The sequence below is a fragment of the Aulonocara sp. 'chitande type north' Nkhata Bay genome, linkage group LG17, assembly GCF_057382095.1.
Source record: "Aulonocara sp. 'chitande type north' Nkhata Bay isolate Kocher_YH1m ecotype deep benthic linkage group LG17, A_spYH_male_GT1.1, whole genome shotgun sequence".
Lineage (NCBI taxonomy): Eukaryota > Metazoa > Chordata > Actinopteri > Cichliformes > Cichlidae > Aulonocara > Aulonocara sp. 'chitande type north' Nkhata Bay.
The window spans coordinates 11,299,732-11,323,542 of NC_141360.1; the positions used below are offsets into that span (position 1 = coordinate 11,299,732).

General features: G+C 43.8%; 1 protein-coding gene and 1 long non-coding RNA gene across 2 annotated transcripts in view; both read right to left on the minus strand.

Moving 5' to 3' along the window:
- LOC147309692 (uncharacterized) overlaps window positions 1-23,811 on the minus strand; it is a 35,314-nt gene that overhangs the window by 1,989 nt on the left and 9,514 nt on the right. The gene's annotated exons all lie outside the window — the stretch shown is intronic.
- LOC147309693 (uncharacterized) lies at window positions 45-8,686 on the minus strand. The gene is made up of 2 exons (XM_086269829.1): window positions 8,542-8,686; window positions 45-1,554 (listed from the first exon to the last, which is right to left on the minus strand). Exons 1-2 carry the CDS (start codon window positions 8,684-8,686, stop codon window positions 905-907), a joined length of 795 nt encoding a protein of 264 aa, XP_086125955.1. The 3' UTR covers window positions 45-904.

Below are 23,811 nucleotides of genomic sequence, written 5' to 3' on the forward strand. Positions count from 1 at the left end.
AACTCTCTGTGAATTGTACTCATGACCATTGATCAATGACCATTTGTATATTATTGATCATGAAATTGACCTAACAGGCCACTGTTAGTCAGTGGTGCTAGTTTCAGGTTGAAAAAACCTGCGTTTAGTTGAGACTGAAGAAGTTACTTGGATGAGTGATTAATTATTTCGACCACTGAAAACACTACATCCACATGAATAGAATCAATCTTTTGGGACATCCTGCTACTTCTATCAGCAGTCACATCGTCAGTAAACACTGGTGACCCAGTTCATCTGACAGCCATACATGTTCATGCCATAATATTACCTCCACCACATTTCAAGTGTCAAGTGGCTTTTTTTGTTATTTCAACCATGTACAGTGGTACAGTACAGAGTGAAACAAGACAACGTTCCTCCGAGACCACGGTGCTACATATGACATGTAACAGACAATCAACACAGGACTACGTAAAGTGCAATCTGCAAATACTGCAAAAAAAACGGGTGGACACAAAGGAATTTGCTGCTCTTGACAACCTCCACAGAGCATCCATCAATGTTAAGTTTTACAGTGATCTCTGCTCTCCTGAAGTCAACAATCATTTCTTAAACAGGTTGTTGGTTATACACCAGTCCGTTAGCTATGCTGGCTTGTCGTTCTTGCTGATGAAATCCACTACAGTCATGTCATTGGCAAACTTGATGATGCATTGCTGCACAGTTGTGAGTCAGCAGAGTGAACAGCAGTGGGCTGAGCACACTGCCCTGAGGGGCTCCAGTGCTCAGTGTGGTGGTGCTGGAGATGCTGTCGCCGATCCGAACTGTCTTTCTGTCAGAAAGTCCAGGATCCAGTTGCAGAGGAAGGTGTTCAGATCCAGTAGGCTCACTTTTCCGATCAGGTGCTGAGAAATGATTGTGTCTATGAACAGCATTCGTACACTACTTCCTTATTATCCAGGTGGGAGAGGCCGAGATGTAGAGTGGTGGCGATGGCATCATGATGGTGACAGGCGAACTGCAGTGGGTCCAGTGTGGGTAGCAGCAGGGTCTTAATGCGCCTCATGATGAGGTTCTCAAAGCACTTCATCATGATGGGTGTGACTGCAATAGGATGGTAGCCGTTGAGGCAGGACACTGGGGACTTCTTTGGCACAGGAACCATGGTGGTGGCCTTGAGGCACCTCAGGGAAAGGTTGACGATGTCAGTGAGGACATCTGTCAGCTGGTCTGCATATTCTCTGAGTAGTCTTCCAGGAATGTTATCTGGACCAGCAGCTTTCTTTGGGTTAACTCTGCGAAGAGTCTTCCCCACATGTGCAGAGGTCAGACACAGAACCTGGTTGTTGTGAGGATCGGAGGACTTCCTCACCAACACATCATTCTGTGCGTCAAACTGTGCATAGAAGTTGTTTAGTGTGTCTGGTAAGGAGGAGTCACAATCGCAGGCAGGTGTTGTCTTTCTGTAGCTTGTGATGGCCTGGATGCCCTGCCACATGCGTGGCGTGTCACTGCTGTCTTGGAAGTGGCTGTGGGTTCTTCTGCCATGCGTGTGCTTCGCTGCTCTGATGGCTCAAGACATGGAAATATTTGTGTAAACAAGATCCAGCGCGTTTTCCCCCCTTCTCGCGATGTCCATGTGTTGATGAAATTTCAGAAGCACTGACTTGAGATTTGTGTGGTTGAAATCTCTGGCGATAATAAACAATCCATTGGGGTGTGCATTCTGGAGCTCGCTGATCGCTGATATTTGATAGTTCATATATTATCAAATGTAATATGCTTCAGATAATGCTTTTTCTCTCATTCTACATACTCTTCTTCATCATTCTATTACACATTAATCTTTGTTTCATCTCTACAAAGGAAAAAATATCTGAACTGTGCTGGCTCTTTTAGAGGTTTTGTGACAAAGTCTAGTCTGGCCTTCTTGTTGTTGGTATTTTTGTACTTGAGTGGACCAGCTGTAATCTATCAGTTTTTAAATTCATGAAGCATCTCCTGATTTTGACAGTGATATTCCTATCTCCTCAAGATTCTCGGGTAGATGTTGTGAAGTTGAAAGCATTCTGTGATTATCCACCCTATTTCTGACCTGGTTTTGTTTATCAAAATAAAACAATTTCTCAGATTATTGATTTGGTCTCTCCCAAGGTTTTCTGTGTTTCTTTCAAGTGTAATGATGACCTTCACTTGCATCAACATCTCTTTGGTCCTCATATTAAGAATGAAAAGACAACAAATGCAAACTCAAGATTCAGAATAAACTTCAAATCTTTTCTTCTTTTTCTGTATTTAATAAAATAAAAAGGGAACATATAAAAGGAACTGTAATTTACCGAGGCATCTAATCTCTCCAGTCCATTCACCATCGATACAGGTTTTGAATGGTCCACCATCCATGAGCAAGAATTGCTGACAGACATATTCAACTCCTTCATTATGTTGGTACTCTTGTTTAGTAGTTATTTTGGTGTCTCCATTTGAAAGAGGTGGTGGCTTCCCACAACCACAACATTTTATACTATTAGTAATATATTTTTTAGAATTGTATTATTAAAATCCAAAATTCTAGTTGATTTTTGTGAAAATAGCTATTCAGACTTATTACTGTATGAAATGATTGTTTTTTTTAAATGAAATGTTTTAAATATTAGTATAGGTATACTGAAATATTAATATAAGTATTAAAGATATTGGCTCACACAGAATGATTCTGCAAGTTTTATGTGATTTGTTTACCGTTTTCTTCTTGTCATTCATTTACATGTTTGTTCAGGCAGCTTGTGTCACTTCCAGTTAAGGAAAAAAGCTTTATTGGCAAGAGGACAAGGTCATTACATCAATAAATAACCAAAAGGAAACAAAAAGACTCAAACTAGCACAACCATTATGAAATGTTCAGTGGTCTAGGCCAGCGGTCCCCAACCTTTTTTGCGCCACGGACCGGTTTATGCCCGACAATATTTTTACGGACCGGCCTTTAAGGTGTCGCGGATAAATACAACAAAATAAAACTAGTACCGGTACCGAAAAAAGAAGATTTATTCATAACACACGTGAAAAGACCCAGGAAAACCGAGTAAATGATAAAAACGATAACAAAATAACGCTGAAAACCGATAAAAACCCTGAAAACTATACATTTCACACCTGAGCCTCAACTCTCATGGCCCGGTACCAAACGACTCACGGACCGGTACTGGTCCGAGGCCCGGGGGTTGGGGACCGCTGGTGACATCATTATGATTTTTATATTTTATGATATATAATATAAAATATATAATATCGTAATTATCTCATAAGAGAAGCAGCAATTAGGAGAGCAGCAGTAAGAGAAAATAGCTTGATGTATTAATATAGTTTTTTAGGAAAGGCAACTGTGGCCAATTGCTACTGTTTTCTTGGATTTTGTGAAGCACTTTGGTGTACCTCTGGTTTTAAATGTGCAATACAAATAAAGTTGTATTGTATTGTATTGTATTGTATTGTACAGTGTCCAGACTTAAACCCCGTAGAGTTTGGGATGGACTGGACAGAGTGAAAGCAAAGTAATCTGCAAGTGCTACACATTTATGGGAACATCTGTAACAGATGTGGGAAGAACTCTCTGAAGAATATTTGATTTCTATTGTAGAAAGAATGCCACAGGTTTGTTCAGCTGTTATATCTGCCGAAGGTGCTACTTTGATAAGTCAAAAGTTTAAAAAATACATTTTGGTCTTTAAATTAATTCCATGATTTCTCTTTCAACTCCAATTGCTTTTTTTGTACTATACTTTCATTTTAGAGTGCAATGAGACAATAAACAGCATAATTTTCAATAATAAACTAGAAAATTGGGGTGTTCTAAACCTTTAGACCTGCTGTGTACATAAGGTATGTATAAAGGGGCCATGAAAAGGGAAATATGCTGTGTAAAAAGAAGATTATGCAATTCTTGTACACGGTTTTCATGCTTCATATAATAGCTTCCTCCGTGAATGGAAATCTTAAATATTACTGGCATAAAGTATATAATTTTTTTACTTACCTTAAATGAAAGGTTAATTTACTTTTGTTTGTCTGTGACCATTATCAGATTCATCTTAATCCAGTCACGTCAGCTTAGGATTCATGTGCTGATTTAGCTGCATTACATTCAGTCTGTATTTAGATCAAATGGGGAAGTGACAACCAGATTGAATCAGCTTCCATATGAGTGAGGAGGTGGAATAAATGACTAACTTTTTGTCTCTGCTTCCCATTGCAATCAAATTCATTTCCAAATGAGGTTTGTGGTCTGTTTATTGTGCCACTTACGTAAATGTGTAACGTTCACATGTTCAGGACTGTGAAAATCTGGAAAAGGTGAGGAAGAGTCTAAGGTAGAGATTTATAAAAACCAAAACATATTGATGTATGAGGATTTTAAGGAAGAGTTTGTGCATGTACAATTTTACTACAAAGGTTTCAAAAGGATGCAAAGTGCATTAATAAAGTATGGATGACATATAAGAGTACAATACACTAGATTTAAAAAAACATACTCAAAAGAAAAAATCTGATTGCCTAAAGGAAAACAAAGTACAAAAATGCCTGATATGGTTTCTTTAATTGCTATTCCTAAAAGCACACAACTCTCCAAAATCACCAGACCCCTTACATGAAAGTTAAGTTGCTCTACAGTTTATTCCAGATTCAAATGTTTATACTCCATGCATATAGTGTGTTTGCAATCGATCATTCCAGGTGTATGAAGACAGTCTGTTGCAGGTCGGGTCAATAAAGTCCAATAAATAAATAAATATTTTTTTATTCTCCCTTTCTCTTTCTACCGTATTCACCCAGTGGAGTGAATCTTATATTGGCATATTATATCAATATGAATATTATGTCACAGTCCTCCATTCCTCTCTGTGTTGTCTAGGTTTGTGTTTTTCTATCTCTCTTTTACACACTCCTCTCCTCCTGGGTGTTACTCATTTACAGGGTCCTTGACCAACACACTTGAAGGCAGCTGGCTTACCTGTAATTCATTGTCCTGGATTACCCTGCCTACTACTTAAGGTGATGGCAGAGTGATATTCTCCGCTGGATTGTTGTACTTACCTCTGTTAGTGTCAGCTGGCCTTGTGATTCCTGTTTTCTCTCTACATGTTTCCTTTCCATGTACAGAACTTCCTGGACCCTTCCCTGTTTCCCTCCGAACCCCCATCGAGTGAGTGTGAGTGGACCTCTGTGGATTGTGAAGTGCTAGTGTGAAGAGGAGTTTAATTGTGTTTGCCTTTTTCCCCTTGTACCTCCTTGGATTCCCTGGAGCCCCTCTCACCCCCAACACTGTATATATTTATATATCTCACCTGGTGGCATTGTGTAAATAAACCTCTTTTGATTGCACTATTTAGAGTCCTGTGTTTGATTCCTGCCTTTGTGATTGTGACACATTAAAAGTTATACAAGAGGAGAGTCGGATTAGCCAGGATTAACAAATGTTCACAATCAGTCTTCTTTATGTAAAGTAATGACATGCCTTTCAACAATGCCCATATTGAGGCCATTTTCTCCATTCCTGTCTTGGCCTGGTCAGAGAGCTCATAGAGGCAGGGCCACTTTCTTTTCTCCTGGCTAAGCAGAAGAACAGATCACAGACTGAACATTTTTTCAGCTCTTTCAGGTAGAAAAATGTTAAAAGTATCAATTAATTATTATATAAAATCAAAAGATGTATATATGACTTTTATGTCAGAAGAGAATGCAGTTGCTGTCCACCTAACAGCGTACTTGGATAAACATAACATCTATGACCGTTTCTGTTTCAAATGCTGCACTAATGAATTAGACCAACTATTCACTTTAGCTAAAGTTATTAAGTTAGCTAAAGAGTTGGGATGCTGTGTAAGACATAAATAAAGCTAAAATACAAAGGTTTGGACACTGTTTTGCATGTTTCCCTACTCTAGGGGTTTCTACAAGCATACAGGGCTCTGAGAGGGTACAATATGACAACTCTGGAATTCTACTAGAAACAGTTGATCATATTTGTTTGTCGAAGCTGAATTCAGCTAAATTAGCATTTTTAGCTAACAGCTACAATAAGCATAAAAGTTACTGTATGGCTATCATTTGTTAACATGACGCTTGTTCTTATACATGTAATACATTTATTACCAACCTGAGAGTTTATCCGCTGGTCATTCGACATGACGAATGACTTCTGAAGTCCGTGCCCCCCAGCTTTGTGGAGTCTTTGATAAACTTTTCATGATGCCAACAGACTCAATAAATATAAATAATAAATATCTCATAATTAGCTTCACATATTTGTGTTTTATACTTTATTGCACATAGTTAATCATTGTAGAGTAGTATTAGAAGTAGATTGCTACACTCAGATACTAACAGACACAAATAGAGAGGAGCTCCCTTCTCTAACGAATTTGCGGGTTAGGGTCTGTCTCACTAGTGAAGGCACCAGAAGGTAAACATGGTCATAAATTTTGGGATTGGAGAAGCTCTTTCTCTCTTTCTGCAAGTCTGACTGAAAGCCACTTGAAGTGGCATCTCCAAATAAGGAGATGCTCAGAAAATTGCAGAAGAAGAAATGTGAGCCGACATCAGACCTAAGGCCACCCTAAACTGTTTCGACCAATCATGTTAACATTATCCTTATCAAACATAATAAAAAAATGTTTACTGCCTGGGTGCAGCAGCCCTTTGTCTCTGAGCCGGAGAGAGGAGGTCTATAGCGCCATGTAAAACCAGTTTTTGATAATAAATTGCGAAAACTTATAATTGGAGCATATTTGTCTTCTCTCTCACAAAAACCTCTACACATAGTAACCTATACTCGATGGTCACGATAAAGCCATTTTAACCACTGTACGTGGAAAAACTCACAATACATTGGACTAGTCATTAAATTTTCCTAGAAAAACAGTGAGCGGCTGCCTAACTAATCAATTGGTGTTAGCTGCAACGGCGGCCTCTGGAAATTACAACAAGGACTGCACTGGATTCAAGGTTGGAGACTTCGTTCTACAGTTTGCAGCTGCCTGGGAGGAGGCTTGCTGCTTTTCTTCCTGTGTGACAGACAGTGCGGCAGGGAAGAGGACTCCTCTTGGATTTGACCAGATTCCTCCTCAGAAGAGAGGTGCCAGTTTATAATTTTTTTTCAGGGCCACTGGCTCCCCCGACCACAGCGATCCAGGCCTGCAACCATATCGGACGTGGCGATTCTGGGTTGGTTTGTGTGTGTCTGTGTGTGTGGTGGTGGCCCATTAAACTAAAGTGGTGAATTAAATCACAAGTTACTTTGGGACTTTATTCTACTTATTCTATTTTCGAAACTGAAGGTGACTAATTGATTTAATTATTTTTTTTGCTTGTTACTCAGTTAACAAATTTAATTCAACTTGAAGATCTTGTTGCAATTGAATGTTTCCTATTCCCAGATAAGTTTTTAGTAAGTAGTTATTGTGTGATTAGAGTGGGAAAAGGGAAACACTGAACTTCCAAGCAAAGTGAGAAAAGCTTCTGAAAAGAAAGGCAATGCCTAAAAAAATTATATGTATATAGAAACAGGAACCAATAACAAAATTAGCAGGTAAGATATAGCGATGGGAATTCCGGCTCGTTTTAGAGAACCGGCTCTTTTTAGTGAGCCGGTTCTCTAAAAAGAGCCAGATGTAACAGTGTTGGCTTCTTAGGGCTCCCAAGCGGCTCTTCAGGTTGTTTTGTTGTTTTAATTAATTTATTATCAACAACAATAGAATATTATGCACAAAATGAATTACTAATGTAAAAATGTTTTTTATTTATTTATATATGTTTATTATATAAATATGCTTTTATTTATTTACTCCACATAACATAATGAAATACAAAAAACAACTATTTACAGTTAAACTTTGAACTATTTAAATTTTCAGCTTTTTCTTTTAAACAAATTTAAAGTGAAACAACACAAAACACTGGAAACCACAACACAATAAAATATAGATTAAATTATGCAAAGCAAAAAGAAAAAACTGAAGACCCAGATCTTTAATTTAGGTAAAGGTTTGCATTCAGATGCATGATGCTGTAGATACTGCAGCAGAAGCAGCAGCAGCAGCAGCAGCAGCAGTTGCAGTAGACACACTGGCACCTTCATTAATATCACACTCAACTGACTGTGTTTTATCTTCCCATTGCACTGATGGGTGGACAGTTCTCAGGTACCTGTGCAGTTTGTTTGTGAAGCCTATATGATATTCTTTTCTTGTAGACTCTACACTCTGCCTTTGTAATGTCAGCAGAATTGAAATGGTTCCAGATTTTGCATCACTCATTTTCTTTACTATACCTTTCTAATTTAACTCTTCCGGCGCCCCCCGTGTGCGGCAGCCTGTTACAGCAGCTCTGCTCATTCTGAGTTTCTTTCTTTCTTATCTTTTCTTCTCGTAATTACTAACGTATCAGTAATTAGACTCTGCAACCATGTTCTACCGTTTTGTTCTAGTTCTGGTCGTTTTTCTTAGTTTATTTCTACTTTTTTCACGCGTGTCTGGGGACCCAGAGCAGGGATCCTTTGTTTACAGTAAGGATCAGCTGTTAGCGCTGCGTCCCGCAGCGGTACTGCCGGCGGACAGACCCGACATTCCCAGCGAGCTGAGGAGGAAAAGACGGGGGTGTCGTGCTGGGAAGGAGCGCCGTCGCCCGAGAAGGAGACGTTATCGACCATCTCTTCCTTCTGTAATCATTGGAAACGTAAGATCTTTGCCCAATAAGATGGATGAGCTCACGTCGCTAACCTGGTCACAGAGGGAGTACCGGCAATGTAGCATCATGATGCTAACGGAGTCGTGGCTAACACCGCTAACTCCGGACACAAGCGTGACACTACCGGGATTTCAGATGCTGCGAGCGGACAGGACGAGAGAGAGCGGTAAGAGGAAAGGAAAGAGAAAAATCCACCCTCCTCTTTCTTTCTTCTCAACATGTAGCCAGATAGAAGTGACGGAAGGGAACGGTAAGTGACGGAAGTGATGTTGTAGGTGACGTCAGACGCCGGAGATTTTGGCGGAGAAAAAGCAAATGGTAGCATAGAGTTTAACAAAGGTTTTCCAAGCTTCAGTATTACCAAATATACTAATCAATTGTCATATAACTAACAACATCTGTTTTATCATCTCTAACACCCTGGAGGACAACGGGGAGAGTTTAGACGCTCTCCAAGATTACATCGACCGCTGTTTTCAAGATTTAGTAATGCATAAGGCCCAGAGTGCATCTTCCCCGGCCAAAATCGAGACGCCGTCATCGAAGAGAAGTCGCCAGGCAGACTCCCCCGGTACAACATCGCCTGCCGGCAAAGACATCGCAGAAATCCTGGAGTCAATCGACAAGCGATTGTCCAGTTTCGATGCGAGGCTGTCCCTGGTGGAGATTTTACACCGGGAATTTAAATCTCTGAGAGAATCCCTGGAATTCAGCCAGCGGCAGGTGGAAACGCTTGCCGCTGAAAATGCCACGCTACGGGAGTCGGTTAAATCTCTCACCGATAACGTGACCCAGCTAAACATTGAAAATAAAAAAATAAAAGAGTCCGTTATCGATCTACAAGCCCGTAGCATGAGAGATAATCTTGTGTTTTCTGGTATTCCAGAAACTGCCGGAGAGGACGCAGAGGCAACGGTGAAAAACTTCATTAAAATCCACCTGAAGCTGCCGGAGGACACCGTAAAGAACATCGACTTCGATAGAGTACATCGCTTGGGGGGCGCGCGGTCGCGGACCGGGAGACCACGGCCTATTGTGGCCAAATTCAGTCAATTCAAACAGAAGGAACAGGTGAAGAGTCGCGGCAGAGAGCTGAAAGGAACGGACTTCAGCGTGAACGACCAGTTCCCCAAAGAGATCCTGGAACGACGCAAGGTCCTGTTCCCAGTTCGACGTAGCTTCATCCAGAAAGGCTCCCGTGCTGTCATCGCCGTGGACCGGCTCTACGTGGACGGACAGCTTTACCGCGACCTCGGCACCACACCGTGGTTATATTAACTGCACTCCAGATAAGAACCCGCTACACTCTTTTCTTATTCATTCACACTCTCTCCTTTAACATGAGTTTAAGCTAGTAATATCAATATGATGTCATAGCAGATATAACACCGTCACCCTCCGTCATTGCTTTAATTGGAATGTTTCCGTTTCGTTTCTTTTTTTTTTGTTGTCGCTCACAGTTCATGTGGTTTCTTTCTTTCTCTTGTCTTTCACTGCTGTGGTCACCTACTTCCCCACTCACCTACAAACAACACCCTCTATTTCTCCATATTTTCACAACACGATCACGCAAACACATCAGCTCAACGGCAGCACATTCACAACAACCTCACAGCACGCACAGACTTGCAGGACACATAAGCAACCCACGCTTGTTCATATTAGTGAATATTCACACACATAGTCAGACTTATGGAATCTCTCACCACACTTCTTTTTCTCTTTCTATTTACAAACAAGGGATGTTTCCATATTCTCTCCACCTGTCTAAACGAAACACCCAGCATACATCATTAGACATACACGCACAATTAAGGGCATGCTGAGGTTTGTCACATGGAATGTAAATGGAGCTGGCACCAGAGGAAAGAGGTTAAAAATATTTAACCAGCTTAAAAAACTACAGGCAGATGTTGTTTTATTACAAGAAACTCACAAACCTGTCACAGGTTTAAATGAACTTAAAACACCTGAGTTTCCTAACGTGTTTGCAGCCGGTTATAATTCTAGACAACGGGGAGTAGCAATTTTAATACATAAAAATGTTAATTTTACAGTACTCGATACAGTTATAGATCCAGAGGGTAGATTTCTAATTATTAAACTATCAATATTGAACAAAAAACTATGTATTGTTAGTATATATGGTCCAAATGTTGATGAACCCTCATTCTTCCACGTTTTTTTTAGTGCACTCTCTGAACACCTTGATTGCACACTCATTCTTGGCGGTGACCTCAACCTTGGACTAAATGAAGACATGGATAGGCTCAACACAACAGGAACTCAGCATAATTGGCAGTCCACAAATATAATCAAACAGTATATGAACGACTTTGGTCTTTGCGATGCATGGCGCTCTCTTCACCCCACCAGTAAGGAATATACTTTTTTCTCGCATGTTCATCACTCTTACTCTCGTCTGGATTATTTTTTGGTCAGCAGCTCACTGCTGTGTGACATTTCAGACACTGAGATTCATCCTATAGCTGTCAGCGATCATGCTCCTGTATCTTTAACACTAATGCACAAGAATAATACTACGCCAAGTAAAAACTGGAGATTTAATATATCACTACTTAAAGATGAAGACTTTATTAAATACTTTAAAAAGGAATGGACTTCATATTTAGACTTTAATGACACTCCTGGAATATCTGCTTCTGTTCTATGGGAAGCAGGGAAAGCTGTGATGAGAGGTAAAATAATTTCTTTCTCATCACACAAAAAGAAAGAAGAAAACAAAAATATTCAGGAATTAGAAAAAAACATCAAATCACTAGAAGAAGCCTACGCGTCCCACCAAGATCAGGAAACATTGAACAAAATATGCAAAACAAAACTAGAATTAAATGAAACTATTAATAAAAAAACACAATTCCTTATACAAAGACTTCGCTTGCAGAATTTTGAACACAGTAACAAATCAGGTCGATTTCTAGCTAACCAGCTAAAAATAAATAAAGAAAAAACAACTATATGTGCTGCTAAAGATTTATCGGGGAACACAATATATGATCCTGGAAGAATAAACAACATTTTTAGGGACTTCTATGAAACTTTATACTCACCACAAATAAACCCATCTAAAAATGAAATTGATCTGTTTCTTGACAACGTAACTCTTCCAAAATTACTAGACAGTCAAGCAATGGAACTGGATTCGCCACTGACGCCAAGTGAACTCCAGGAAGCCCTGATAAGTATGCCCAATAATAAGGCTCCAGGTCCAGACGGCTTCCCTGCAGAATTCTACAAAGAATTCTGGACAATTTTGGCACCAGTATTCCACAGCATGTTGCAGGAAATCGAGGAAAAGGGCAGACTACCACCAAATATGAATTCTGCCAACATTAGTCTCCTGCTAAAACCAGGCAAAGACCCTTTATTTCCCTCAAGCTATCGTCCAATTTCTCTTTTAAATGTAGACCTTAAAATAATCTGCAAAGCTCTCTCAAAGAGATTAGAGAAAATGACCCCCCTCTTAATTCATCCTGACCAAACTGGTTTCATAAAAGGTCGGCACTCCTCAACAAACACTCGTAGATTACTTAATTTAATAGACTACTCATACGATAAAAACATCGAAACCATAATATTATCTCTAGATGCAGAAAAAGCATTTGACAGAGTTAATTGGAAATTTTTATTCGCAACTTTACACAAATTTGGTTTTGGAAACTCTTTCATAAACTGGATAAGAATATTATACAATTCCCCAACGGCTCGTATCAGAACAAATGACCAGACATCCTCCAGCTTCTGTCTCCTTAGGGGCACCAGACAGGGATGCCCACTCTCCCCTTCACTTTTTGCAATTTTTATCGAACCTCTAGCAGCAGCATTTAGACAGGCTACAACAATTAAGGGCATAAAATGTAAGAACATAGAACATAAAATCAGTCTCTATGCGGATGATGTGTTGCTTTTTCTGCAAAACACACAAACCAACCTCTCTGAGGTAATTACTTTAATAAACTGGTTTTCAAGAGTTTCAGATTATTCAATTAACTGGCCAAAATCTACAGTTCTCCCCATTAACTGCTCCTTCCATAATTCTTCCTCTGCCCCACTGCAATCCGGAAATATTAAATATTTAGGTATTAATGTCTCTCCTAAGCTTTCAGACTTAACTAAACTAAACCACATCCCACTTCTAAAGAAAGTAGAAGGCGATCTGACTAGATGGAAATCTTTACCCATATCACTCATGGGAAGGGTCGCCACAATAAAAATGATGATCTTGCCAAAAATAAATTACTTATTTTTGATGATCCCTAACAAACCATCACAAGATTGGTTCAGATCTCTGGATTCATATATTTCCAAATTCCTTTGGAAAGATAAACCCCCGCGTATTAGCTTAAAAACGCTACAAAGAACCAAGGATAGAGGAGGATTAGATCTGCCTAATTTTCACCAATACTTCTTAGCCAACAGGCTTCAGTTCATCTCAGAATGGTTAAAACATACCTTCTTAGTTGAGCCCTGGCTAGATGTTGAACAGGCACTATGCAAGGATCTAGAGATTTCAGACCTACCATTTATTAGCTCAAACATCAAAAGACATGAATGCTTTAAAAGTATCAACATCAGCTTTTCTCTAACAGCATGGTGGGAGTTTCTAAAAATAACGGAGTCTTCATTAATCCCATGCAAACGTACACCTATCTGGAATAACCCTGACATATTACAAAACAATAATATGATTAATTTCCCAGAATGGAGTTGTAAAGGAATTAAATACTTAGAACATATATTAGAGGGAACAGAATTTATTCCATTTGACAGACTAGTTGAACAATATGGGATCAACAAGACAAGGTTTTTAGAATATCAACAAATTAAATCCATAGTAAAAAAGAAATTTAACCTCAGTCAAGTTGAATTACAAACACCACTAAGTGCGGCACATTTTCTTACTCTTAAATCCCCCAAATTATTATCTAAAATATACAGAACACTTTCTAAATTAGATGAATCAATATCCCTTCCTACTGCAAAGTGGGAAGCAGATTTATCAGTCAACCTAGACCAAAACTTCTGGTCTCAGATTTGCTTAAAAACTTTTAAATTAATTAAAAATCCCAGTCTGCAATTAATACAATACAAAATACTTCATAGAGTGCACTATACAGGTCATCGGATGTTCAAGATGGGCTTTACATCTTCCAACAACTGCTCACACTGTCAAGGCAATACACCAGACAATTACATCCACGCTCTTTGGTTCTGTCCACCAGTGCAAAAGTTTTGGCGCGAGATATGTGAAGACTTATCAAAGTGTCTGAAATGTAACATTCCAACTTCCCCCTTAGTGTGTCTACTGGGCAGCTTAGATAATGTCACTTCAGAAAAGAATATAGCCCATATGATCTTCACTGCCCTATGCATAGCCAAGAAAACAGTCCTCATGAACTGGAAAAATAAAAATAATCTTAATTCTAACCAATATAGAAATTATCTATTAGATTACATTAGTCTTGACACAGCCTCTGCCACCACATTAGATCAATTGCTCTGGGCCCCTTTTATCAGCTCCATCACCTAGTGGGGGTGGGGGGTCATAGTTTGGTCCCGCCTTCACTGTTGTGATTGGTGAGGGGGTAGGGACAGGCTTAGGGCGTCGGGGGGTTCCCCGGAGGCATCTTCCTTGGGGGGCTCAACCCGGGGTAGCGGTCATGTCCGGTTGGGGGCTCTGTTGGCTCTCAGGTGACTGTTTCCTCGCGGCTGCGTGCAGCGGGGCTAGGGGAGGGTCTGTGCTGACGGACGTGGGTTACTGACCTGGCAACCTGGCTGCCCCTGGGTGGGTCCGGGATGGGCGTGAGGTTCTGGGGGCGCTCCGTCTCTGGGCTGGGGCCCGGGCCGGGCCTCGGGGGCTTGGGTCCTGGTTGGTGTGTTGCCGGGGTTGTGGGCGGGTGGGTGCATGGGGGCCCGGCCCTGGAGCAGGGTGCCGCCGGTGCGTCGAGCCGCCTGGGGGGCTCTTCAACTGGTGGGGGGGATGGTCACATCTTGCAGGAGCTTTCTTCTCTTCAGGAACTCTCTGCAGGAGGGGGAGATACAGGAGAGGTGGAGGAAGATCTCAGCCTGGGCGTTTACCGTCTTATGTAGTCTGGAAGATGTGTGGATGGTGGGGTGGGTGCAGTTTTCTCTGTGGTGGGGTTGGGTGGACTGTCCAGGGCTCTGTGGAGCCGGAGGGCGCTACTGCACTGGGCCCTGGTCTGATGGGCCTGGGCCCCCCTTCCCTGGCGGGTCGCGAAGGGTGGGAGTGCCTACTGGGGTCAGCGGGGGAGCTGGCCCCAGGGAGGGGTTACCTGCCCCTCCCTTCCTTCCCTCCCCATCTCCAGCTGCCTCCCTCTTCCCGCTCCTCCACAACCACTCACACATGCAGGGCCTTGGAGTAGGGGTATGTCACCAGGGTGCAGAGGAGGCTACCCCCCCCCCCCCCCCCCCCCGTCCCCTTCTGGCTGCCTCTGCCTCAATTTTATCCCACAACTTAGACATTCACATTATTCACACTCTCATTGCACATACATATAGGATCTTGGGGGTGGGCACAATCACGGAGTCCAAATTACCATCAGGGTGTATACCTCACCCCTGACGTCGTTGCCCACCTCTCAATTTTAAATACACTTAGTCATTGAGGGCTAGCAGGAGGGACTATGCGCTTACCTGCTGCTCCTTGGCAGGTAGCTCCATGCCCTCCTGGGTTTTAATTGCACCTTAGAACACATATGCATCAACACTACAATGAGCGGGTGGAGGGAGGTTTGGAGTCTTCTCCCACCCCCATTCTCTGCGGCCTGCTGGAGCGGGAGGGCTAGTATGAGGAGTTGGCCGTCCGACTGCGGTCTGGGGTGTGGGGCCTCCCTGCTGCTGCGGAGTCAGGGTGGTCTGCCTCTCCCCACCGCAGGGAAAAGGGTAACACCACCTGGGTCTGGGTGCAATTCCCCCCTCCAGGGGCAAGGGTACCTAGACCCGGTTTGTAGAGTACGCTTGGGGAGTGTGATTGTGTGTACAGCGTCTCTTTATGTCTGTCTCCACGTTGGTTGAGTGTGGAGTGAGTGCATATGAGAGCATGAGGGTGGGAATGGATGTTTGTGTCTGTGTGTGCCCGTATGTCTGTGTCTATATGTCAGGTTGGGTATCAGACGCCACCTCTCTGGGGACACCTCAGGCCCTCCAAGGTTTGGAGGCCTATCTCCACCCACCACCACTTCCCCTGCCGGTGGCGGACTCCCTCAGGTGTCGGTGTGTTGGTGGTTCTTTGTATCTGGGGGTGGGCGTCCGGGTACACACCGGCTCACTCCTTGGCGGCCGCTTGTCGGGGCCTGGGGCCTGGGGCTCGCTCGGGCCCCTTTGGAGGTGGGGTGCCCCCGGCCTCTCGGCCTGGGGCTCGGTCACTCAGACACAGCTGGGGGCCGGCGGAGCTCACGGGCGCGTCACTGCAACTCCCCCTGACTTCTGCTCCGTGGCTGCTGGGCGAGCCCTCATCTGGGACTCTCCTCAGCTCTTACTGGAACAGTGGCGCGGCTGCCCCTCTGTTGGTCTTCCATGGTCTCTTGTATTCTGGGGGCCTCTGGATGTCTGGAGTTTTGATCTCCTCCATACCCACTTCACACCCTGGAGGACGGGGCTGTGGCCCCCCCACACTCCCTAGCAGATCATTACATGGAGAAACCTTTGGAATGCAAGCATGCTGATCCACACAGGTATGCACACATGGGTATTCACAGACGCGGACTAAAGCTTTCTTGGCTGCTGCCTCAAAGCACACTGTGCGCTGTCTATCTTGCGTGCTGCACAATATCGTTTATTATTTAGTAAATATTGATATCTATGACTAGCTAGTTTATTGTGATGGTGCTTTGTTTTCTCTATTATTATGTTGCTCTTTGTTGTTTGCTGTCTCCTCTGTTTGTTTTTTTTGTTTGTTTTTTTTTTTCTCCATACAGGTGACCCAGGAGTTCTTTTTTTTTTTCTCTCTCTTCCCCCCCCTTCTCACCGTCTCTTCTCCCCTTTGGTTTTCTTTCTTTCTCTCCCCCTCTTTCTCTCATTCATTCCCCCTGTCCTATTTATTAAAAAAAAAAAAAAAAAAAAAATGACAAAGGATGAACTGAAGCTCTGCCATCACGTAATGTCGCATACTGCTGTTTCTGATGTCATTTAAAAAAAAAAAAAAAAAAAAAAAAAAAAAGAGGAAAGGAGGGGGACTGGCAGTTTTTGTGAACGACAGATGGTGTAACCCTGGGCACATCACTGTGAAAGAACAACTCTGCAGCAGAGACATTGAGCTGTTAGCCGTTAGCATGCGTCCGTACTATCTGCCCCGGGAATTCTCGCATGTTATCGCAATAACAGCGTATGTCCCCCCCTCGGCCAACGCGGATGCAGCCTGTGACACTCTTCACTCAGTGGTCTGCAGACTGCAAACACAATCTCCGAGAGCCCTTCTCATAATATCAGGGGACTTCAATCATGCCTCTTTGGACTCCACACTGCCCACCTTCACCCAGTATGTGACCTGCTCAACCAGAGACAATAAAACACTGCTTACTGTATGCCAATGCTGAAGAGGCATACAGTTCATCACCTCTCCCTCCACTGGGCAAATCTGACCACAACCTGGTGCACCTTGTCCCTGTGTATGAGCCCTTAGTGCGCAGGGTGCCACCAGCCACCCGCACAGTGCAGAGATGGTCAGAGGAGAGCGAGGAGGCTCTTAAGGACTGTTTTGAGTCGACTGTGTGGGAGGTGATCTGTGACGACCATGGAGAGGACATCGACAGCCTTACTACATGCATTACTGACTATATTAATTTCTGTGTGGATAACACCGTACCTACCAGGACTGTACGGTGTTTCTCCAACAACAAACCTTGGATTACCCCAGAAATTAAAGCTGTCCTCAAGCAGAAGAGGAGGGCCTTCAAATCCAAAGACAAAGAGGAGTTGAAAAGGGTGCAGAGAGAGTTGAGGGGACTGATAAGGAATGGGAAGGACAGCTACAGGCAGAAGATGGAGAACCAGCTTCAACAAAACAACGTTGGTGAAGTCTGGAGAGGCCTCAGAACCATCTCAGGCCACAAACAGCAGAACTCTCTGCCTGGGAGGGATGTGAGGTGGGCAAATGAACTGAATCATTTCTTCAACAGATTTGATTCAACCATGAGACAGTCTACAACATCGGCTGCAGACTCACCCACCCCCACTGCTGCTGTTCCACCTCTGACACCTCAGACACTTCACACCTCCTCTATTCACCCTGCTCACTCCTCCCCACCCCCAACAACAGCATCCAATACACACTCAACACAAGGCTCCAGCCTGTCTCTCTCAACGACCCAGGTTAGGAGGGAACTGAGGAGGATTAATGGCAAGAAGGCAGCGGGTCCAGATGGCATCAGCTCGAGGGTCGTCAGGTCCTGCGCGGACCAACTGTGTGGGGTGATGGAGCACCTCTTCAACCTGAGCCTGAGGTTGGGAAGAGTCCCACAGCTCTGGAAAACCTTCTGTGTTGTACCAGTGCCAAAGACTTCACGCCCCAAGGACCTCAACAGCTACAGGCCGGTGGCTCTGACATCCCACCTGATGAAGACCCTGGAGCGGTTGGTCCTGGCTCAGCTTCGGCGCCTAACAAGCTCATCACTGGACCCACTTCAGTTTGCCTACCAGCCTGGCATTGGAGCGGATGATGCCGTCATTCACCTCCTACATCGTTCCCTCGCTCACCTGGAGACCGCTGGAAGCACTGTGAGAATCATGTTCTTTGATTTCTCCAGTGCCTTCAACACCATTCTTCCCTCGGTTCTGAAGGACAAGCTGGAGAACTCTGGAGTGGACCATCACCTCACTACCTGGATTTTGGACTACCTCACCGACCGACCACAGTATGTGAGGACTCAGGACTGTGTGTCGGACAGGGTCGTCTGCAGTACGGGGGCCCCACAGGGAACGGTTCTGGCTCCGTTCCTCTTCACCATCTACACTGCAGACTTCTCCCACAATTCCACCCAGTGCTTCCTGCAGAAGTTCTCTGATGACTCTGCAATAGTCGGCCTCATCACTGATGGGGACGACAAGGAGTACAGAGGACTGACTCAAGACTTTGTGGACTGGTGCCAGCTGAACTACCTCCAGATCAACGCCAGTAAAACCAAGGAGCTGGTGGTAGACTTCCGCAGGCACAAGCATTCTCCACTGCAACCACTGAACATCCAGGGTATGGACATTGAGGCTGTGGACAGCTACAGGTACCTTGGTGTTCATCTGAACAACAGACTGGACTGGACTCATAACTCAGACGCCCTCTACAGGAAAGGGCAGAGCAGGTTGTACCTGCTGCGGAGACTCAGGTCGTTTGGAGTGGAGGGCCCACTCCTGAAGACCTTCTATGACTCTGTGGTGGCTTCTGCTATCTTTTATGGTGTGGTCTGCTGGGGTGGCAGCATCTCTGCTGGGGACAGGAAGAGACTGAACAGGGTGATCCGAAGGGCCAGCTCTGTTCTAGGATGCCCTCTGGACCCAGTGGAGGTGGTGAGTGACAGGAGAACGGCGGCTAAGCTGTCATCCCTGTTGGACAACGTCTCCCACCCCATGCAGCAGACTGTGACAGCACTGAGCAGCTCCTTCAGTGGGAGACTGCGGCACCCACGGTGTGGGACGGAGAGATTTCGCAGGTCTTTCCTCCCCACTGCTGTCAGACTCCACAACAAAGACTTTAACTGAACAAACACACACATCCACACATGTGCAATAACACTAAGTGCAATAATCCTTTCTGGCATCGTTGTATTTTTACTCAGTTGTATATAGCATTCGTATTCTATTTTTATCTTATTGTATATTTTTATTCTATTTTATTCTACTGTATATAGTATATTATTTTATTCTATTCTGTACAGCTGTGTACTGTATTTATTCTTATTGTATTCTAATTTTTGCGTCATAACTTTTGCACTGTCCACTTCCTGCTGTGACAAAACAAATTTCCCACGTGTGGGACTAATAAAGGTTATCTTATCTTATTTTATCTTATCTTAATATTGTTTCTTGTTGTTGCCTCTGGCTCTCTCTCTCCCTCTGTTCATGTGCTAATGCTGCTGTTAGTGTAACTATCGCCCCTCCCCCCTCTGCTCAGCACAAACAAAAAAACAAACACATATTGATCAGTGTGGCATGAAGCGAAAAAAAGTGTGAGAGAAAGAAAAAAATAAAGCAGTTCCAAAAGCCGTTTTGTTCGCGACCGACCCATCACTAGTAAGATAAAGTAAAACGTACTCTAGGCGGGCCTAGCTACTTCAGGGTCGCTACATTAGGATGATTGGTTTTTGCTCTAGATTAAAGAATGGCAGTTGATCAAATTAATTTTCATCAATAATGCTTTTACCTCATCATTTGCATCAAACATTTGTTTTATCATTTACTGCACATAGTTATGTTTAGACTTCTACCCTCACCCACTAACAGGCATAAACAGAGAGAAGCCTTCTTTTCTGTGGAATGTGTGATGAGCAAGGTCTGCCTGAACTGGTGATGGCACCAGAAGGTACAAAACCTTGAGGCCCACTCTGCTAGAGGAAACTCGGCTGTTAATTTCTGTGGTTAGAGAAGCTCTTTCTCTCCCTTTTCTTTTCCTCGCTCCCTTCGCTATCTCTTTATGCAGATCTGAGCAGAGGGTAAGAGGTGGTTGCCATGGTAAAGGGAGCGTTGCCTGCAAGAGGGTCATCTCTAAATAAGGAGATCCAGAGAGGCGCAAAAGAAGAAACACAAGCTCATATCAGACCACCCTCAACTAGGGTTGCCAACTCCCCGAAAAATAAATAAGGGACACCTCGTGGCCAGGGCCGGGCGTCCCAGTTGTCTTCACCCTTCCCAGTGTGGTGAATTTTCTAGCTCTTTTTTTGTGTGTGAAATTATTTTTTTAACCATTTGACTTGAAGTTGATTTAAGTAGATGCATATTCTATTCTTTATGATATGACCATATGGGAAACAAATGATCATTTAGCCATTTATTTTTAGCTCAAAATGACAACATTAACACAGTAAAACAGGTCTCTTTCTTAAACAGAATCAGAATCAGAATCAGAAAGGGGTTTATTGCCAAATGTTGAGCAGGTTTACAACATTAGGAAATTGCTGCGGTGCTTCAGTGCAAACATAGTGTCATAAATAGCACTTAAATAGACATGAAAAAATAAAAGTAGGAATAAGAATTAAAGTGCTACGTAGAAAGATATGTGCATGAGATATACATGAGATATAAGATAAGATAAGATAAGATAGAACTTTATTAATCCCTCGGGTGGGTTCCTCTGGGAAATTCGACTTCCAAAAAAAGCACAGCAACGACCAAAGTTACAGTTACAGAACTGTTATATATATATATATATATATATACACACACACACACACACACACACACACATATATAAATACAGAGACAAATATAAATAAAATATACAAAGGGGATAAATAGAATAAATAGGAATAAAAAATAAAAATACAAGTGAATTGCACATTTCAAGTATTGAGTCTATTGCACTGTTGACTATTTACAAAAAGTATTGCACAAGGTATTGTACAGTGAGGTGCAGAGGCACTACAGCTTAGTTGTTCCCCCCTCCTTTGTCCTCCTGTTTCCCCTCCCTCTCCCCTCCAGAGAGGAGTTAAACAGTCTGATGGCGTGTGGGACAAAGGAGTTTTTAAGTCTGTTAGTTCTTGTCTTGGGGAGAAGCAACCTGTCACTGAACAGACTCTTCTGGTTGTTTATGGCCGTGTGCAGAGGATGCCCAGCATTGTCCATAATGTCCATCAGTTTCTTTAATGTCCTTTTCTCTGCCACTGTCACCAGAGTGTCCAGCTTCATGAGAATAAGAATTAAGAGTGCTACGTAGAAAGATATATACATGAGTGCAGGTGGTGATCAGTGCCAAACATGGAATGATGCAGTGAACACAGCGTAGGGTCATGTGTTAGTGGCGGGGACAGTCATATGGTTATTGTTCTTGTGTCCAACAGCAGAGGGGAAGAAACTGTTCTTATGGCGAGAGGTTCTGGTGCGAATGGACCGGAGCCTCCTGCCTGAGGGTAGCAGGTCAAACAGACTGTGTCCAGGGTGAGAAGGGTCAGCTGAGATCCGAGCTGCACGCCGCAATGTCCTGGAGGTGTACAGGTCCTGCAAAGATGGGAGTCTGCAGCCAATCACCTTCTCAGCAGAGCGCACAACACGCTGCAGTCTCTGTTTGTCCCTGATAGTGGCTCCAGCGTACCACACGGTGATGGAGGAGGTGAGGATGGACTCGATGATTGCAGTGTAGAATTGCATCATCGTCCGTGTTGGCAGGTTGAATTTCTTCAGCTGCCTCAGGAAGTACATCCTCTGCTGGGCTTTCTTGATGACGGCTTTCTCTTCCCCCTCCTGCCCCCCCCCCCCCCCTCTTTCTTAAATAGATAACTATCATATCTGATATCATATCTCACAGTACAATAATATTGAATGGGTTGCATTGTTGTATTTTGTCATGTTTCTCAGGTCTTTGTCTGAATTTCTACGAACATTATTGCTAAGGATTGTCTTATTGCATTGGAGTCACACTGGGTTAAATATGTACACTTGGGTTTTAAGGGGTATTTATTATTTTCTTCTTTTTTTTGGGTTGTATGGAAGCCCCAAACGCAATTTCATTGTTCTTGACAATGACAATAAATAAATAAATACTAAATACTAAATAGGTGATGGTGGGCTCCCACTTCAGGTCCTGGGTGATGGTGGTACCCAGGAAGCGGAATGAGTCCACAGAGGTGATGGGGGTGTCAGTCAGGATGATGGGGGGGGAGTGGGGCTGTGTGCTTCCTGAAGTCCACAATAATCTCCACTGTCTTCTGGGCATTCAGCACCAGGTTGTTGTGGCTGCACCAGGACACCAGACGTTCAACCTCCCTCCTGTAGGCAGACTCATCCCCGTCCGAGATGAGCCCAATAACGGTGGTGTCATCTGCAAACTTGATTAGCTTGACAGACTGGTGGGTGGAGGTGCAGCAGTTGGTGTACAGGGAGAAGAGCAGAGGAGAAAGAACACAGCCCTGAGGGGAGCCGGTGCTGATGGTCCAGGAGTCCGAGACATTCTTTCCCAGCCTCACATGCTGCTTCCTGTCCGTCAGGAAGTCAGTGATCCACCGGCAGATGGGATCAGGCACATTCATCTGGGAAAGCTTGCCTCGGAGATGGTCTGGAAGGATGGTGTTGAAGGCAGAGCTGAAGTCCACAAACAGGATCCTGGCGTAGGTTCCTGGGGAGTCCAGATGCTGCAGGATGAAGTGTAGGGCCATGTTGATGGCGTCGTCTACAGACCTGTTGGCTCTATATGCAAACTGCAGGGGGTCCAGGAGGGGGGCCATGAGGGTCTTGAGATGGGAGAGAACTAGGCGCTCAAATGACTTCATGACCACAGATGTCAGAGCCACGGGTCTGTAGTCATTTAGTCCAGTGATCCTAGGTTTCTTGGGGACAGGGATTATGGTAGAGGACTTGAAGCAGGCAGGCACATGACATGTCTGCAGTGTGGAGTTGAAAATGCCAGAAAACACTGGGGCCAGCTCGTTTGCACAGTGTCTGAGGGTGGCAGGAGACACGCCGTCTGGGCCAGGAGCTTTCCGAGCATTCAGGTTCTTAAACTGCTTCCTCACATCTGCTTCATGAATATGAAGAGTTGTGGTGGGAGGAGGTGGTGTGAAATCCTCTTTTGTGTGGGGTGAGGAGGGGGGTGTTGTAGGTGAACAGTTTGAAGGTGGTGGTGGCTCTATGGAGGGGGGAGAGGTGGGGGAATTAGTGTCCAAAGTGCCTCTATTGTTGGGGCCGTTGGAGGTGTGAAGGCTGCCTGATGGCTCGTCAAAACGGCAGTAGAAGTCGTTAAGGGTGTTGGCTAAGAGCAAGTCATCAGTGGAGTGGGGGGTTTTAGGCTTGTAGTTTGTGATATTCCTAAAACCTTTCCACACAGAGGCCGAGTCATTCTCTGAGATCTGCTGCTGCATCTTCTCAGAGTGCTGATGTTTAGCAGTGTCCACTTCTTTAGTGAACCTG